The following is a 14607-nucleotide window of genomic DNA, read 5'->3' as shown; positions in this document are numbered from 1 at the left end:
AAAACAATACTGGAAAAAAAGAAAACTGCCTGCAAGGATTATCTTTAGATGCCAAGAAAAGGGCTGTATCACAAATGACCTGATGCTGGATTGGATTAAGGTTATCTGGAACAGAATATGAGGCTCTCTGCTTAACAGAAGGAACATGTTCGTGCTGGACTCTTTCAGGGAACATCTCTCCCAGGAAGTTAAAAATCTGACAGCATAGAACAACACATACCTGATGATAATTTCTGCTTGCTTGACCATACAACTTTGAGTAATGGATGTTGTTGTGGTGAATAGAACTTTTAAGGATCACCTGTGACAGTTTTACAGTTAGTGGCTTCTTCTGGGAGAATATGCCCTTGCCCCAGCAGGGAAGGTAAGGAAACCCTCAGTACCCATCCTGGGCCAATGGATCTTTACTGCCTGGGGCAGAACCTTGAGTAAATCTATTATGAAAGGATTTTAAAAAAAAGGTATGCATATCCAGTGCTACAGATAGCTAAGAAGATGACATGCTTTGGAAGGAGTATTAGGAGGGAAGAAATGCCAGTAGGCTTACAAATGAAGATAGTTATAGCAGTGATTATTGTTATTATTATTATTATTATTATTATTATTATTATTATTTACTACTAAAAATACTGGTACAACAGAAATGGTAAGTAAACAAGGAATTGAAAATAAATCCTTTTAATTTTCTTTCTTCTTTTATTATCGAAACATATACAATCAATAAAAGGCATAAGTTTTGAATAGGTATAATGTTAACATTTTTAGATAGATACTTTATAGCAGCAAAACAGTTTTTATAGTTGATTAACGAAATTATGTTAAAAATAAAATTTCCCCAAGAAGCCTTAAAAAATAAAAAGATAAAAACAGAAGAAAGAAAGAGAGGGTGTCGTCTTATATTCAGGGTCATCTTATTCTCTGATAAATATGGTATCAGATCTGGTGATGGATGGAAGTGACTATGGATAACATACTTTATGTAAAGCGCACCTTTTCAGACAAAAAGGGATCAGTAAAGAAAAAGGAGATGAATGCAATATTGTGCTACAGTGATCGGAAGACAACTGAAAAAGCATATGTCACTAGAAAAAAAAAAAAAAAAAAAAAAAAAAAGTGAGGCACATTAGCACCACCAGCGAATATTCTGAAATTATAATATGTTTGGGCTACTTTAAAAAGATCACAGTATATTTTGTACACGTGGTATTCATGTAAATATTCTTCTGTTGTGCACAAGAGGTCAAGCATTCTATGTCTAAAGCTTCAGGACAGGATTCAAAATCCCACTTGGTGTCAACCTGATGTGTAACAGTTTCCTCTAAAACAGAGTTTTTTCACCTGTGTGTTTGGTGCAGCCCAGTAGTAGAATGTTAGTGTCAAATACATAACTGAAGTGGCACTCTATGGGCTTACCAGATGGTCCTTGGGAGACTTAGTCCCAAAGACTGCCACAGCAATCAATGGGTTTATATTCATTTTATCTGTAACTACACATATAAATAGAACAATATCTTTTATGTCTCCTGACCGTAACCTGTTCTCGAAAGAACAGTTACTGTTGATGACCATGCAGCTTTTCCCTGGAATAAATGATGACTGACTGACAACCTCAGCTGCCGACAGGTGTTGCTGTTATACCTCAATGTGGACAGCTGAAAATGTGTGCCCCGACCGGGACTCGAACCCGGGATCTCCTGCTTACATGGCAGACGCTCTATCCATCTGAGCCACCGAGGACACAGGTGAATAGCGCGACTGCAGGGACTTATCCCTTGCATGCTTCCCGTGAGACTCACATCATTTATTCCATGGAAAAGCTGCATGGTCATCAACAGTAACTGTTCTTTCGAGAACAAATTACTGTCTTCAAATATATAGTTAAAGGCTAACCAGCCATTGACCTTCGTCTGTGCGAATACGCATAGGTTGCCCAAACTCTTACGGGAATCGCCAAAGCGTGCGCGAGTAATGAGTGGGTGGGCAAATGTCTATAAGGTACAATACATATGTAGAATTGTGGACAGTTGGGAATGTGAGTCTCACGGGAAGCGTGCAAGGGATAAGTCCCTGCAGTCGCGCTATTCACCTGTGTCCTCGGTGGCTCAGATGGATAGAGCGTCTGCCATGTAAGCAGGAGATCCCGGGTTCGAGTCCTGGTCGGGGCACACATTTTCAGCTGTCCACATCGAGGTATAACAGCAACACCTGTCGGTAGCTGAGGTTGTCAGTTAGTCATCATTTATTCTCCTATATCTCACACACATCAGTTGACTCTTCTGGAAAAACTTCAATAGTCTGTTGCTTATCAGTGATATTATTATGTACACCATGGCTTTTTTTATTGAGTTAATTGGCCCAGAAATGCTGCTGTGAAATAAAGCTACACAATCAATTACATATTTTCTTTAATTCCTTTGTAGACACCTGAAGATGCCATAAAACAATTAAGTGTTAACATGTTTGGCTCGAAACAAAAATAAAAATTCATTTACAATAAAATCAAAAAATAAGAAATAGTTATTCTTGCTTACGTGATAAACAGGATCTTGTAAATAACTCAATCAAGTTTAATAGCTGTTGTAACACTAACAAATGAGGATAAATTTGATTTCTTATACATACAAATCATTAAAGACAGCTCTATGCTCTTACTACCATTGGTAATTGTCAGTTCTAAATGGGGTTACATGTTGCTAGTTAGTTTTATGTTCCATGATTAATTGTAATGATGTGGAACAAGTGATTTTTTACATTCACATTACTCATTCATTTGTAAATATGGTTACGTAATGACCATTTACAACAAATAAAAAGCAAATTTGTTAGTAATTTCTATCTCCCACCTTTTGCACATTACAAAAATTGAAATTCTTCTATGAAACAAGAGTAGTTGTCGAGGAGAAACTTTTTCAGTTTGCTTTCAAATTTTACTTTGCTGTCTGGCAGACATATCACTGGTAAGTGATCACAGTTTTTGGTTGCAACATTGTGTACCCTTTTGTGCTACAAATGAATTTAACACAGAGTATTTAATATTACTTGATTCTTCTGATATTGTAATTATGTACATCACTGTTCCTTTTGAACTGCAGTGGATTATTTACAACCAACTTCATGAGGGAATAGATATACTGTGGAACAATAGTCATGACATCCACCACTGTAACTTTCCGGTCAGGGTATATGGTTACCATACTGAGGACCTGGGTTTGATTCCCAGTGCTGCCATGGATTTTTCCTCGGTGGGAGGATTCGTACGGGGTACACTCAGCCTAGTGATCCTATCTGAGGATTCAAAATGCCTGACTCCTTAAACAGATGTTACTGTTGCTCACATGGAATAATATTATAGAATATATCACCTACTGAGAAATTTTGGAAAATGATATCACTAGTGAAATGGCCAAGTAGTTACTGTCATCTCCCATATAATCTTTCTTACAAAGGGATTTAACAATGGCATATTGTAATCTCTCTGGAAAAAAAGTGCCGAAAGTTAGTGATGTGTTACATATATGAGGAGAAAAGAGAGCACTATGGGAACAAGTTGCATTTAAGAAAGACTTTCAAATTATGAGTTGTTGACTAACATGCAAACATGTCAATTCGAATGACTAAGACCACAAGAAAATTGTTTTAAAATATCAACACTCCACAACCCATCAACACTCCACAACCCACAATACAGTGAGTGTAAAAGGGTACTTTTGTACTTCTACATTTCTGCCATTCTCTTTTCCATTTGAATATAATGCATGGGGAAAAAATCATTAAAATACTAATCAGCCTTGATCACAAGGATTTATTAAAAACTAAAAATCACATCTCGAAATGGTAACCAGTAATTTTATCAAAAAATCATCTTCAGACCATGTCTTGTTACCTGTGGTCTCCTCCGACACTTACCAATGCTCTCCCATCATCTCTGCTCACCACCTACTGAGACATGGTCTGAAGATGGTATCTGATGAAAACAAAACTGCTTACCATTTAATGTGTTATTTTTAGTTTTTCATAAATCTTTGTGATCGAGACTGATTAGTATTTTAATTATCTATAAGACTGCTGTTAACTTCCAGTAATGTTTTCAAAAGGAAAAATCATTGTCAGTATATCTCCACATGAGCTCTAATTTTTTTTTTTTTTTTTTTTTTTTTTTTTTTTATGTGATCATTTTGCGTGAAAGGAATTTATGCTCTTAGAATTTCAATAGTAAACTTCCCATGATATATGCCACTTCTTTTGCAGCATTAACATTCTGGAGTTTATTTGGAATCTCTGTAATGCTCCCATGGCCAACTGAATAATCGCAAGATGAAACACAACACTCTTAGTTGTATCTTCCCTGTTTCTTGTATTAATCCAATCTCACAAGGGTCCCCAACTGATCAGTAATACTCCATCATCAGTTGAACAGGTGTTCTGTAAGACAATTTTTTCATGAATTAATTAAATTTTGTATGATTCTCCCAACAAATCTTAATCTGGCATCTGTTTTCCCTACAATTTGTTTTATGTGGTCATTCCACTTAAAGAGTTACTATGGATGGCTACTCCAAGGTATTTTACAGTAGTTACCGTTTACAGTGATTTGTCGCCAACAGGGTAATTCTGTTTGTGTTCTGGAGAAATGTAGGGAAATGTGAAGCAATACTGGTCCTATGACTTACCTTAGAAGAGACGCTGAAAAAAGGTAAACCTACATTTATAGCATTTGCAGATTTACAGAAGGCTTTTGACAATGTTGGCTGGAACACACACTTTAGAATTCTGAAGGTAACAGGTATAAAATAAAGAGAGTAAGCGGTTATTTACAACCTGTACAGAAACCACACTGAAGTTTTAAGAGTGGAAGGGGATGAAAGGGGAGTACCACTTGAGAAGGGAGTGAGGCAGAGTTGTACCCTATCCCAGATGTTATTTAATTTATACACTGAACAAGTATTTAAGGAAAGAAATGAGAAATTGTGAAAGGGTGTTAAAGTTTATGGGGGTGGGATATTGTAAGGCTTGCTGATGACACTGTAATTCTGTTGGAGACAGCAAAGGACCTGGGAGAACAGTTCAATGGAAAAGTTAGTGTCTTGAAAAGAGGTTGTAAGATGAAAATCAACAAAAGTAAAACAAGGGTAATGAATTTATGACTCTTGTGAATTTGCTGATCATGTTTCTGCCACGCAATATTGTTTGTGCTCTTGTAGTTATAAGATTAATGATTGAGTAATTCAAGAAAGCATCATTTAATGAAATAACAAATTATAAATATTTAGCATAAGAAAATGCTTGAATACTCACCGCTAGAAGATTAATAATTGTGTGTCCTATTTCACAATACACTGGTCTTCTTCCTCGGACAGACACCAGCATGCATGGGTAGTACCTGAATTCAGCACCGAGTCTCAGCATTAGCCGAATTGGGAAGACTTTTGCCCATGGAGTTTCCCATCTGGAAAGAAATAGTTTTGGGAGTGTATATGAAAAAGATTTATATAATATACAAACAATTTATGGAAATGCAGCCAGATGACATTTTAGACAACTGCCAATATTTCAGTGGATGAACACCATGGATTTACAAGGCACAAATGCAATGAGAAAGTGCCACGCAAGGAAATTTAGACCCTCGGAGGTAGGGCTTCACTGACCGAGAACCAGAATATAGCACATGTAGAAAGATAACACATACACTATAAAAACCAGCACCACTGTACAACCAGGATGATCAATGTCAGAAGTTATCATTTTTATACAGTAATTGCATTGAGAGAGCTGTATTCTCAGCAGAATTTGAGCAAAAACCTCCACCTCTATTCATGAGAGAATATCCTAATTTTATTGCAACTGCCTCCTTAATAACACTACCCCAAATGCTGGAAGTGCATGACAGGATATCCTTATTGTTACTCTTTCACTATATCAATTCTGGCAAAAAGTGACCTTGAGCTGGACTAACTCAGCTGAAAAACTTTAAAAATCTGAGATGACGTGGGTTCTATGAATCAAGGAACAATGTACTCCTCTATGCTGAGCTAGGTGGTGACAACTTTAATTCTGAAGATACAAATCAGTGTGAATTGAGCTGAGTTCCTATAAATAGCATGTCCCAATGTAACATCAACCTTCCTCCTGGAAGGAAGGGAAGGCAGCCATTCTTTCCACCTCCACACTGAAGCGAATATTCGAATGGACTGAATATAGCTGTTCAAAAAAAAGTATTGTTGGCATACTTAAGAAAGCATGTAAGTTTCAATACTGCCGACTACAGGACACATTCCTTGAAATCTTCCGTAAACAGACAGGCAACAATTGGTGACAAAGGGCTCCACATCTCCATCTGTATGCTTGTAGAACTGGTAATTGAATAAGAAGTAAGTGTATTTTAACAAATGTTGAAACAGATTAGTTAATTAAACACCAATCCTATTGCCAATTAAGCATAACGAATCAGACAGAGGTACACGAGTGAAGAGAGAGACCGCATCAAAACTTATTAAAATATCAGAAACCTACAGAATTCCTAAGGCGATATGCACACTGATCTATTAGTGGGATACACGGTATGTCTGAGCACCAGTGTCATCTACAACAGACCAAACAGGAACCCCTTCCTAGTGGATATTCTGAAGACCATACAGTTTAGTACAGACAAGACAATGACAGTTAGTAATCTTTATAGACTCTTGCAAGAACAAACTTTTCTGCAAGACACTGTTGGCCTCCCACTAATGACTAAACCCTTATTGTTGGGTCAGCATGGAGTCAGCAACTATGCTGGATCAGGTAGTAAACACTGCATCTTTTGAACATAATGCTGCTTATCTATGATAGTGATGGAAGCTGAAGAAATGAATTAAAATTTGTGCCACGGCCATGACTCGAACCCAGGTATTCCTGCTTACTAGGCAAAAATGCTAACCATTTTACACAACTACAGCACTATGGTCAACTATGCTGGATGAACTACTCAAGTCAAATACCTTCCCCAAGACAAACTTCAATTCTTATCTTCAGCTTATTTTCCCCCTACATTGTTTGTGCAGCAATGTTGACCATAGTGCAGTGGTGGTAATGGTTAGCATTTCTGTGTAGTACGCAAGAACACCTGGCTGTGGCACAAATTTTAATTCACTCCTTCAGCTTTCGTCATTATTGTAGATAAAGATAAGAATTAAACGTCTCGAGAAAAATTTAATTATAAGATCTGTAAGATCACCTACGGTACAGGACTTCCTCATTATGTCCAAAGCTAGGGTGCAATTCCAATGGCGGAAGGCTGCGGCATTAGTGACAATGTAGGACGAAAGTAAGTTGAAGATATGAATTGAAGTTCGTGTTGGGTGGGCACTTGACTTGGGTAGTTTGTGCAGCAATACTGACCACAGTGCTGCGGTGGTGTAATATTTAGCATTTCTGCCTAGTAAGCAAGACGACCTGGGTTCGGCTCCTGGCCATGGCACAAATTTTAATTCATTTCTTCAGCTTCCATCATTATCGTACACAAAGATGAGACTTAAATGTCTCGGGGAAAATTTAATTATTGCTTGTCCAACATGACCACTGTATTGTCGTTGTCTGTGAGTAAGATGACAATATCAGGATCCAACCTGAGTGTACACAAAACATTACTCACAGCTGTTACTTATTTATTTACACATCTAGTTCTGCAGGACCAAATTGAGGAGAAAATCTCCAAGGTCATGGAATGTGTCAGTACATGAAATTGCAACATAAAAATAATAACAGATAAAATAAAATGTTTATGAACTCAAAGAAAGTCAAGCCATAGGTTTAAGTAAATGCAATCAACAATATAACATTAAGAATCAACTTAATTTTTCATGAAACTCCTCAACAGAATAGAAGGGGTGACCTATGAGGAAACTCTTCAGTTTTGATTTGTTGTAATAATATTACTCTTGAGTGAACATGGTCCAGTCAACACACGTTTCTCTCCTAACCTCCTCAACAGTGTCTGGATGTGGTTTGAAAACAGCCTGTGTGGCAGAACCAACCAAAACAACAACTGGTAAATGCTTGGGAGTTGGTGCAAATAAGGTTAGTGATGAAAGCAATGGGGTGGTATTTAAGTCTGCATCTTTTCTGCCATACACAGGTGGCATTTCCAACAGGACTGGCGGAAATCTCCAGAAACATGGAGTGAAGTGTGTTTTTTGACTGCTATCCAAGATCAGAGTTGACCTTGGATTGCGCAAGGTGGCTGTCTACCATATCATATAGTGCATAAGTATCAAATATGCTTACAACAACTTAGAAAATCTGCTATTGCAGAACACTGCCCTGGCACCAATACCCTACTCAACATAACACAGAGAGACTGGCATGTACTTCTAACTATTACGATAGTGTTAAGAAGGAAGAGTTGAGATTAAATTAGCATGTCACGTAATTAACAGTGAAGGAAGTTTCTGTTTAATTCTGCTTGGACTTCTGCCCTTTCTCCGGCCAAACAACGCAGGGGTAGAGTTAAATGTTACTTGCTCATATGTTGGTAATAAAATTCACTTCGATAACTTCAGACATTTTTCATCTTTTGTTGTGGCGGTAGTTTTTACGGTGTGTGTGTGTGTGTGTGTGTGTGTGTGTGTGTGTGTGTGTGTGTGTGTGTGGCGAGGGGGGGGGGGGGAGCATGCGCGCACACAGTCGCACAGGTGTGCATGTGCAGTCACGTGCATGTGGTCTTACTTTATATGTCAAATTATGGTTCTTGCTCAGCATATCCCCACTACTGAGGGTTCAAATTTCTTTGCACAGTGCTCTCTCATTGCACTTGTACCTTGAAAATGACAGTGTATTCATCTGTCCAAATATCAGTGGTCATCTAAAACATCACCCAGTGATTCCACTAAGAATTTAACATTTATATGTCCAGGAGAACTCAAGTTTCATGTCTGTGCAATAGAGGTTTTTCAAAGGTAAAAAGGTGAGCCACAATATGTGTTGCTAATGAAACAAGCAAGCCATGTCAGTAAGAAAATACATAGAACAAGACATTTACACAGAGAAAAGGTCTGGAACACAATTTTCGGGACTAGTAACTTTTAATGAGCTACTGACCTACTGCAGAGCATTGCAAAGACAGAGAGAAATGTTTCACTTTCACACCCAGAATGAACGTGCCACACAACAGGTGGAAGACAAGTTATTATTCTTAAGCAATAATAACAACAATGATGATAATAATAATAATAATAATAATAATAATAATTTGAAGTTTTATTTCGCATTTCGCATTTATTTGACTAACAACCACATAATGAAAAGAAGGTACTATCTTACTGATTTTTGTTAGGATTACAGCAACATATGTCTAAGGTGTCACATGAGTCTTGATATAACATAACACTTGTTACACATAAAGAAAATGTTTGAACTATACTTCAGAAATTGTAAGTTACAAAACAAAGTTTACAAATAATGCAGTTATCAGTATTTACTTCTATCTGCAATTTCATTGTTAGACAATGTAGCTTCTTTTTCTTATGAGCTTCAACTAAATTTTCTCATCTTACAAGGGAACAATCCGACCTGTCATGTCAAAATCAGCCCTGAAATTTTTTATACAGGAAGAAACACAATGTAAAAATTTTAGCTGCTAAGACACACTGCAACAATTTTTTTAAAAAAATGTTGACAGCTGCCAAATTCATAGTGCACCAGGTGACTGGAGTAGTGCAAATCCTTGCTGTAGCTACAGCAGACAGTGCGTCCACAACACAGCAGGCACATAACCTCCGCTGTCGGCACATTGACAAACAGATAACATGAACAATGCCTTTGTTGACGGTACATCGATAAACAGATGACATGACACAATGTGTTCATTATTTGTAAAGCAAATTACAGCTTTTGTTGATAGTTTCTCTGACGCAACTGTTCACAATTACTGTCGCTCGAATTTGCAACTCATTTAATGTCAAAAATAATTTTACAATTGTCTCACTCACTAAGTGTTCACAATGGCGGAAAAATTTAATTATTTTTCTTTGTGAATACTTCATATTAATAGCATCAGTCTTTGTGCAGGTTCCGGAGTTCCTATATATATATATTACTTTAATGGACGCTCATTCAAATAATGTTGACATTTCATTAGAAATTGTAGAAACATTAGAATAAATAACTCTGATGTTTCTTTAACTGTTGTTCGAATGATGATTATTGTGCTAACAAAGTCCAGAACAGAAACAGAATACCTCCCAAGCCCAAAGAACACATGCACAGTAATAGTTTTCAGTGACAAACGTAAGGCTGTGAATTTTTTGATTAAACGAAGGAGGGAGAAAGCACTTAAAGTTAAGCAATGAGCAAAGCTGATTTCATTTTGTAAGATCTAAACGTGAATTGCATAAACGGAAGAAAAAGTTACACGAAGTATGAAATATGCACCACAATGAAACCCGCAGAAGTATGAAAGAAAAACTATTGAATAGTTTTAGAACAACATATAAGGGTCAATATACAGTTGCCAAGAGAAATCTGTGACACTTGCCACTCTGAATGGCAAGTAGGTTCAACATTCCCAATTTCCAGGCTTCTTTGATCTGGTTAAACAGATTCAGGAAATAATATGGACAAGGAAGTCACAAAATTATGAAGTTTATGTTAAGTAAATGTGTAGAGGAGATGTCACTAATAGGTAATTCACAGCTGAAGTGAAGATGAAGATTCTTGTTATCCCCTAAAATGCCGCATGTGGAGCCAGTATGTCAGATTCCATGCAAATCACATTTTACCACTTTGAGCAAATGCAGCCAATGAATGCTGTGCCACATTCGTATACAACGATGCCAGTGATAAGTATCAGTGGATTACTATTTCCGCAGCTTTATATCTGCATTCCGGAAAATCAAAGCAAATTAGGACAAGAAAAACTGTTTAGCAATGAACACACAGTGCATAGTGGGGCGATCACACTGTTTTAGAAATAATTCAAAAGCCAAGATCACTTAAATACTGTTTACTGGATAATTGGTTTCAACACACTGAAGGTGCCATCATCGGATCTGTGAAGATATAACACGACAGGTTTGATGGAGGGCTTACATGAATTACACTATATACATTACTAATAGTACAGTACCACATACCTGAATGTAGATTAACATTTATAAACCATTTGGATATAACGATACATGAGGCAGACCAGTTAATGCAAAATCATTGTCACAAAAAATAAAAAAAACAAGTGCTCTCATGGTCATTCTTTTGGTAAGATATGTAAAACTGCAGTCACAAGATAAAACAATATGGTACATGACCGCTGCTCGACTAACAAGTCAGCATCACACTGCCCTTTTCCATGCAGGTATACATGCTGCAATTCTAGTGGTTCACAACCGACCACTAGATAGCACTGTCCAAGCAGTGCACACACAGTCACACAGTATAACCACTCATTGCTAATACAATACAACTTTACTATTGCTGTTAATCAAATACCCATGCAAAGAACACTTTCGCATACACTTACTGTACATACTATACATACTATAAAGTACATCAATTACAGAGTAAAAACACCTGAAGCAAAGGTATTATTCATATTAGCGCCATTCAAAACTACGTATTACAATTTACCCTTATTCATATATGGAAGTTAGGAATAAACGCACAGTAAGCTGTTCATAACACGACTTGGATACAATGTGACGAGTGATTAAAGCCTGTATGCTGGGTTTTACCTGCCTGGGCACTACGATTTTAGGTATTGTTTGCGCCAAAACAGTACTAACTTGCTATAAAAGGCTCTCACCAACACAGACCGACTATGAATACCTGCATAGGCACATAAAAGTAAGGAATGGCAGGTCAGAAACAAACCGAGGGGGCATGGAAACAGGTGGGTGGGTGTGGGGGAGGTTGGGGGGGGGGGGGGGGGTTGACAGACATGCATACCAAGATGCACAGCCACTCCATGTGCGTTCGCATCAGCATGGCACTCGTTCTGTCTATTCAACTCACCGAATGGGGAGTAATGGAAAACCATATTACTACAATACCAAGGAAACACCCATTCTGGCTGGCCATACACAAATACATCTGTAGAATATAGAAAAGTGACTAAGACACATTTGGTGGGCAATGGTAATCATCAAGCAAAGATTTATTTGCGAGGCTGGGCAACTACACGCCAAGCATCGTAAAAAGCATTTACCTTACCACTGCCCGCCAAATGTGTCTTCGTCACGTTTCTATATTTTACAGATATATTTGTGCATGGCCGGCCAGAATGGGCATTTTCTTGGTACCGTAGTAAAATGGTTTTCCATTACTCCCCATTCGGTAGGCTGAATGGACGGAACGAGTGCCATGCTGATGGGAACGCACGTGGAGTGGCTGTGCATCTTGGTATGCATGTCTGTCCACCCCCCCCCCCCCCTTCCCCTGTTCCCGCGCCCCCTCGGTTTGTTTCTGACCTGCCATTCCTTACTTTTATGAGCCTATGCAGGTATTCATAGTCGGTCCGTTCTACGTTCATAACGAGTGTATAGTTAGTTGGTGAGAGCCTTTTATAGCAAGTTAGTACTGTTTTGGCACATACAATACCTAAGATTGTAGTGCCCAGACAGGTAAAACCCAGCATACAGGTTTTAATCACTTGTCACATTGTATCTAAGTCGTATTATGAACAGTTTACTATGTGTATATTCCTGACTTCCATATATGAATAAGGGTTAATTTGTAATATATAGTTTTGTGTGGCGCTAATATGGATAATGCCTTTGCTCCAGATGTTTTTACTCTGTAATTGACGTACTTTATAGTATGTATAGTATGTATAGTATGTACAGTAAGTGTATGTGGAAGTGTTCTTTGTATGGATATTTGATTAGCAGTAATAGTAAAGTTGTATTGTATTAGTAATGAGTGGTCATACCATGGGACTGTGTGTGCACTGCTTGGACAGGGCTATCTAGTGGCCGGTTGTGAACCACTAGAATCGCAGTAGGTATACCTGTGTGGAATAGGGCAGTGTGATGCCAACTGCTGTTAGTCAAGCAGCGGTCATGTACCATATTGTTTTATCTTGTGACTGCAGTTTTACATATCTTATGAAAAGAATGACCATGAGAGCAGTTGTTTTTTTATTTTTTGTGACAATGAGTTTACATCAACTGGTCTGCCTCATGTATCGTTATATCCAAATGGTTTATAAATGTTAATCTACATTCAGGTATGTGGTACTGTACTACTAGTAATGTATATAGTGTAATTCATGTAAGCCCTCCCTAAAACCTGTCATGTTATATCGTCACAGATCCAATGATGGCACTGTAAGTGCGTTGAAACCAGTTATCCAGTAAACAGTGTTTAAGCGCTCTTGGCTTCTGAATTATTTCAAAAACTGTTTAGCTGAAAAAATTTTTAATCAGCACAGCAAAATCTGCAAAAATGGGAGCGAATAATTTTCAACATTACATCCGAATCATCATCTTACCACATGCAGGCAGTAATTCACTGCATTTGTTGGATTCTTGGTCTGGACGTAATGATACCTTTGTGTTTTGGAGGAGGACAAGAAGAATGTTAATATAATTAAGATTCCACCCGAAACTAATAGAGTTATTCAGCCTCTCGTTAAAAAATTTTTTTTTCAACAGTTTAAAGCATTTTATGGAAAATTGTCAAACAATATAATTTATGTTATATTTTTGTAATTTCCGATTGATAAACAGAACAGTACTGTAAAACTTTAGTCATTTTTGCATTGTCAGTTGGCACTACCACATTTTACAAATTTGATCAAATGTGCCTGGTATGCAGCAGAATATGCAGCACAATGGCCACGATCATTTCTTACTGCATTACAGTTATGTCTAAGCAAAATTAGTAATTATTGTGAAGTGCTCTAATGCACTACTTTTTCTTTATCAGGTGTGCCTGGTTCAAGAAAAACATTTGTTTTCATTATGAACTAACACTTCGCATTTTTTGTGACAACTAAAGGGAATAAACAAGGAATTGTTTCAGTGTTAGTAAAATATTTGTTATCCAAAAATTATCATAAGAAGGGTGATACAGGAACTGCTATAAAATGTTTAATATCAACAAACTGAAGCACTGATTGGTGGAATTTGTCTGTAATACAATATCATATACTGCCTTTATTTTCTTTCCTCAGCTACTCACTTGAGTAATAAATACATCTGCAACAGTTAAGCTGTTGACACAAACTGCAAGTTGTCCAAAAATTAATGATTTGAGGCACTTTTGGTATGGTTTAAGAGCTGAAAATTATCATGTGTGCACCATGGACTTTCTGTTACATGGTGTTATGTTTTCTTGTCACGGCTGTGCCTGCTTATTCGTCGAGTTGTGTAATAGGAGGTAAGGGCTGCAGAAACTGCTGTTATAAGTGGTTCTCTGTGCAGAAAAACTGAGTAACTTTTTTTTTTTTTAATAATACTTGCAGTTCGCCTTAGCTGCTTTTCCTGTGTGAAAAATTTCAGGGTAGGTATTGACATGTCGGATTGGAGCATTCCCTTGTTAGTGGCATAACACGAGTATTCAACAATTATCTGAAAAACTACTGTCAGTTTGCTTCATGGTGAAGGAAGCATTGGTGGAGGAGAGCAAGTTACTATA

The 14607-nt window shown here is 37.5% G+C and overlaps 1 protein-coding gene across 1 annotated transcript in view; it reads right to left on the bottom strand.

Moving 5' to 3' along the window:
- Positions 1–14607, bottom strand: part of LOC126248002 (zinc finger FYVE domain-containing protein 9) — a 383986-nt gene that overhangs the window by 92770 nt on the left and 276609 nt on the right. The window contains exon 12 of the mRNA XM_049948584.1: positions 5296–5446. Within this exon, the coding sequence (XP_049804541.1) occupies positions 5296–5446 (151 nt within the window). The remainder of the gene's footprint in view (positions 1–5295; positions 5447–14607) is intronic.

This window comes from Schistocerca nitens, chromosome 3 (assembly GCF_023898315.1).
Source record: "Schistocerca nitens isolate TAMUIC-IGC-003100 chromosome 3, iqSchNite1.1, whole genome shotgun sequence".
Taxonomy (NCBI): Eukaryota; Metazoa; Arthropoda; class Insecta; order Orthoptera; family Acrididae; genus Schistocerca; species Schistocerca nitens.
The sequence above is the reverse complement of the archived record's forward strand: the minus strand, read 5'-3'. Positions and strand labels throughout refer to the sequence as shown.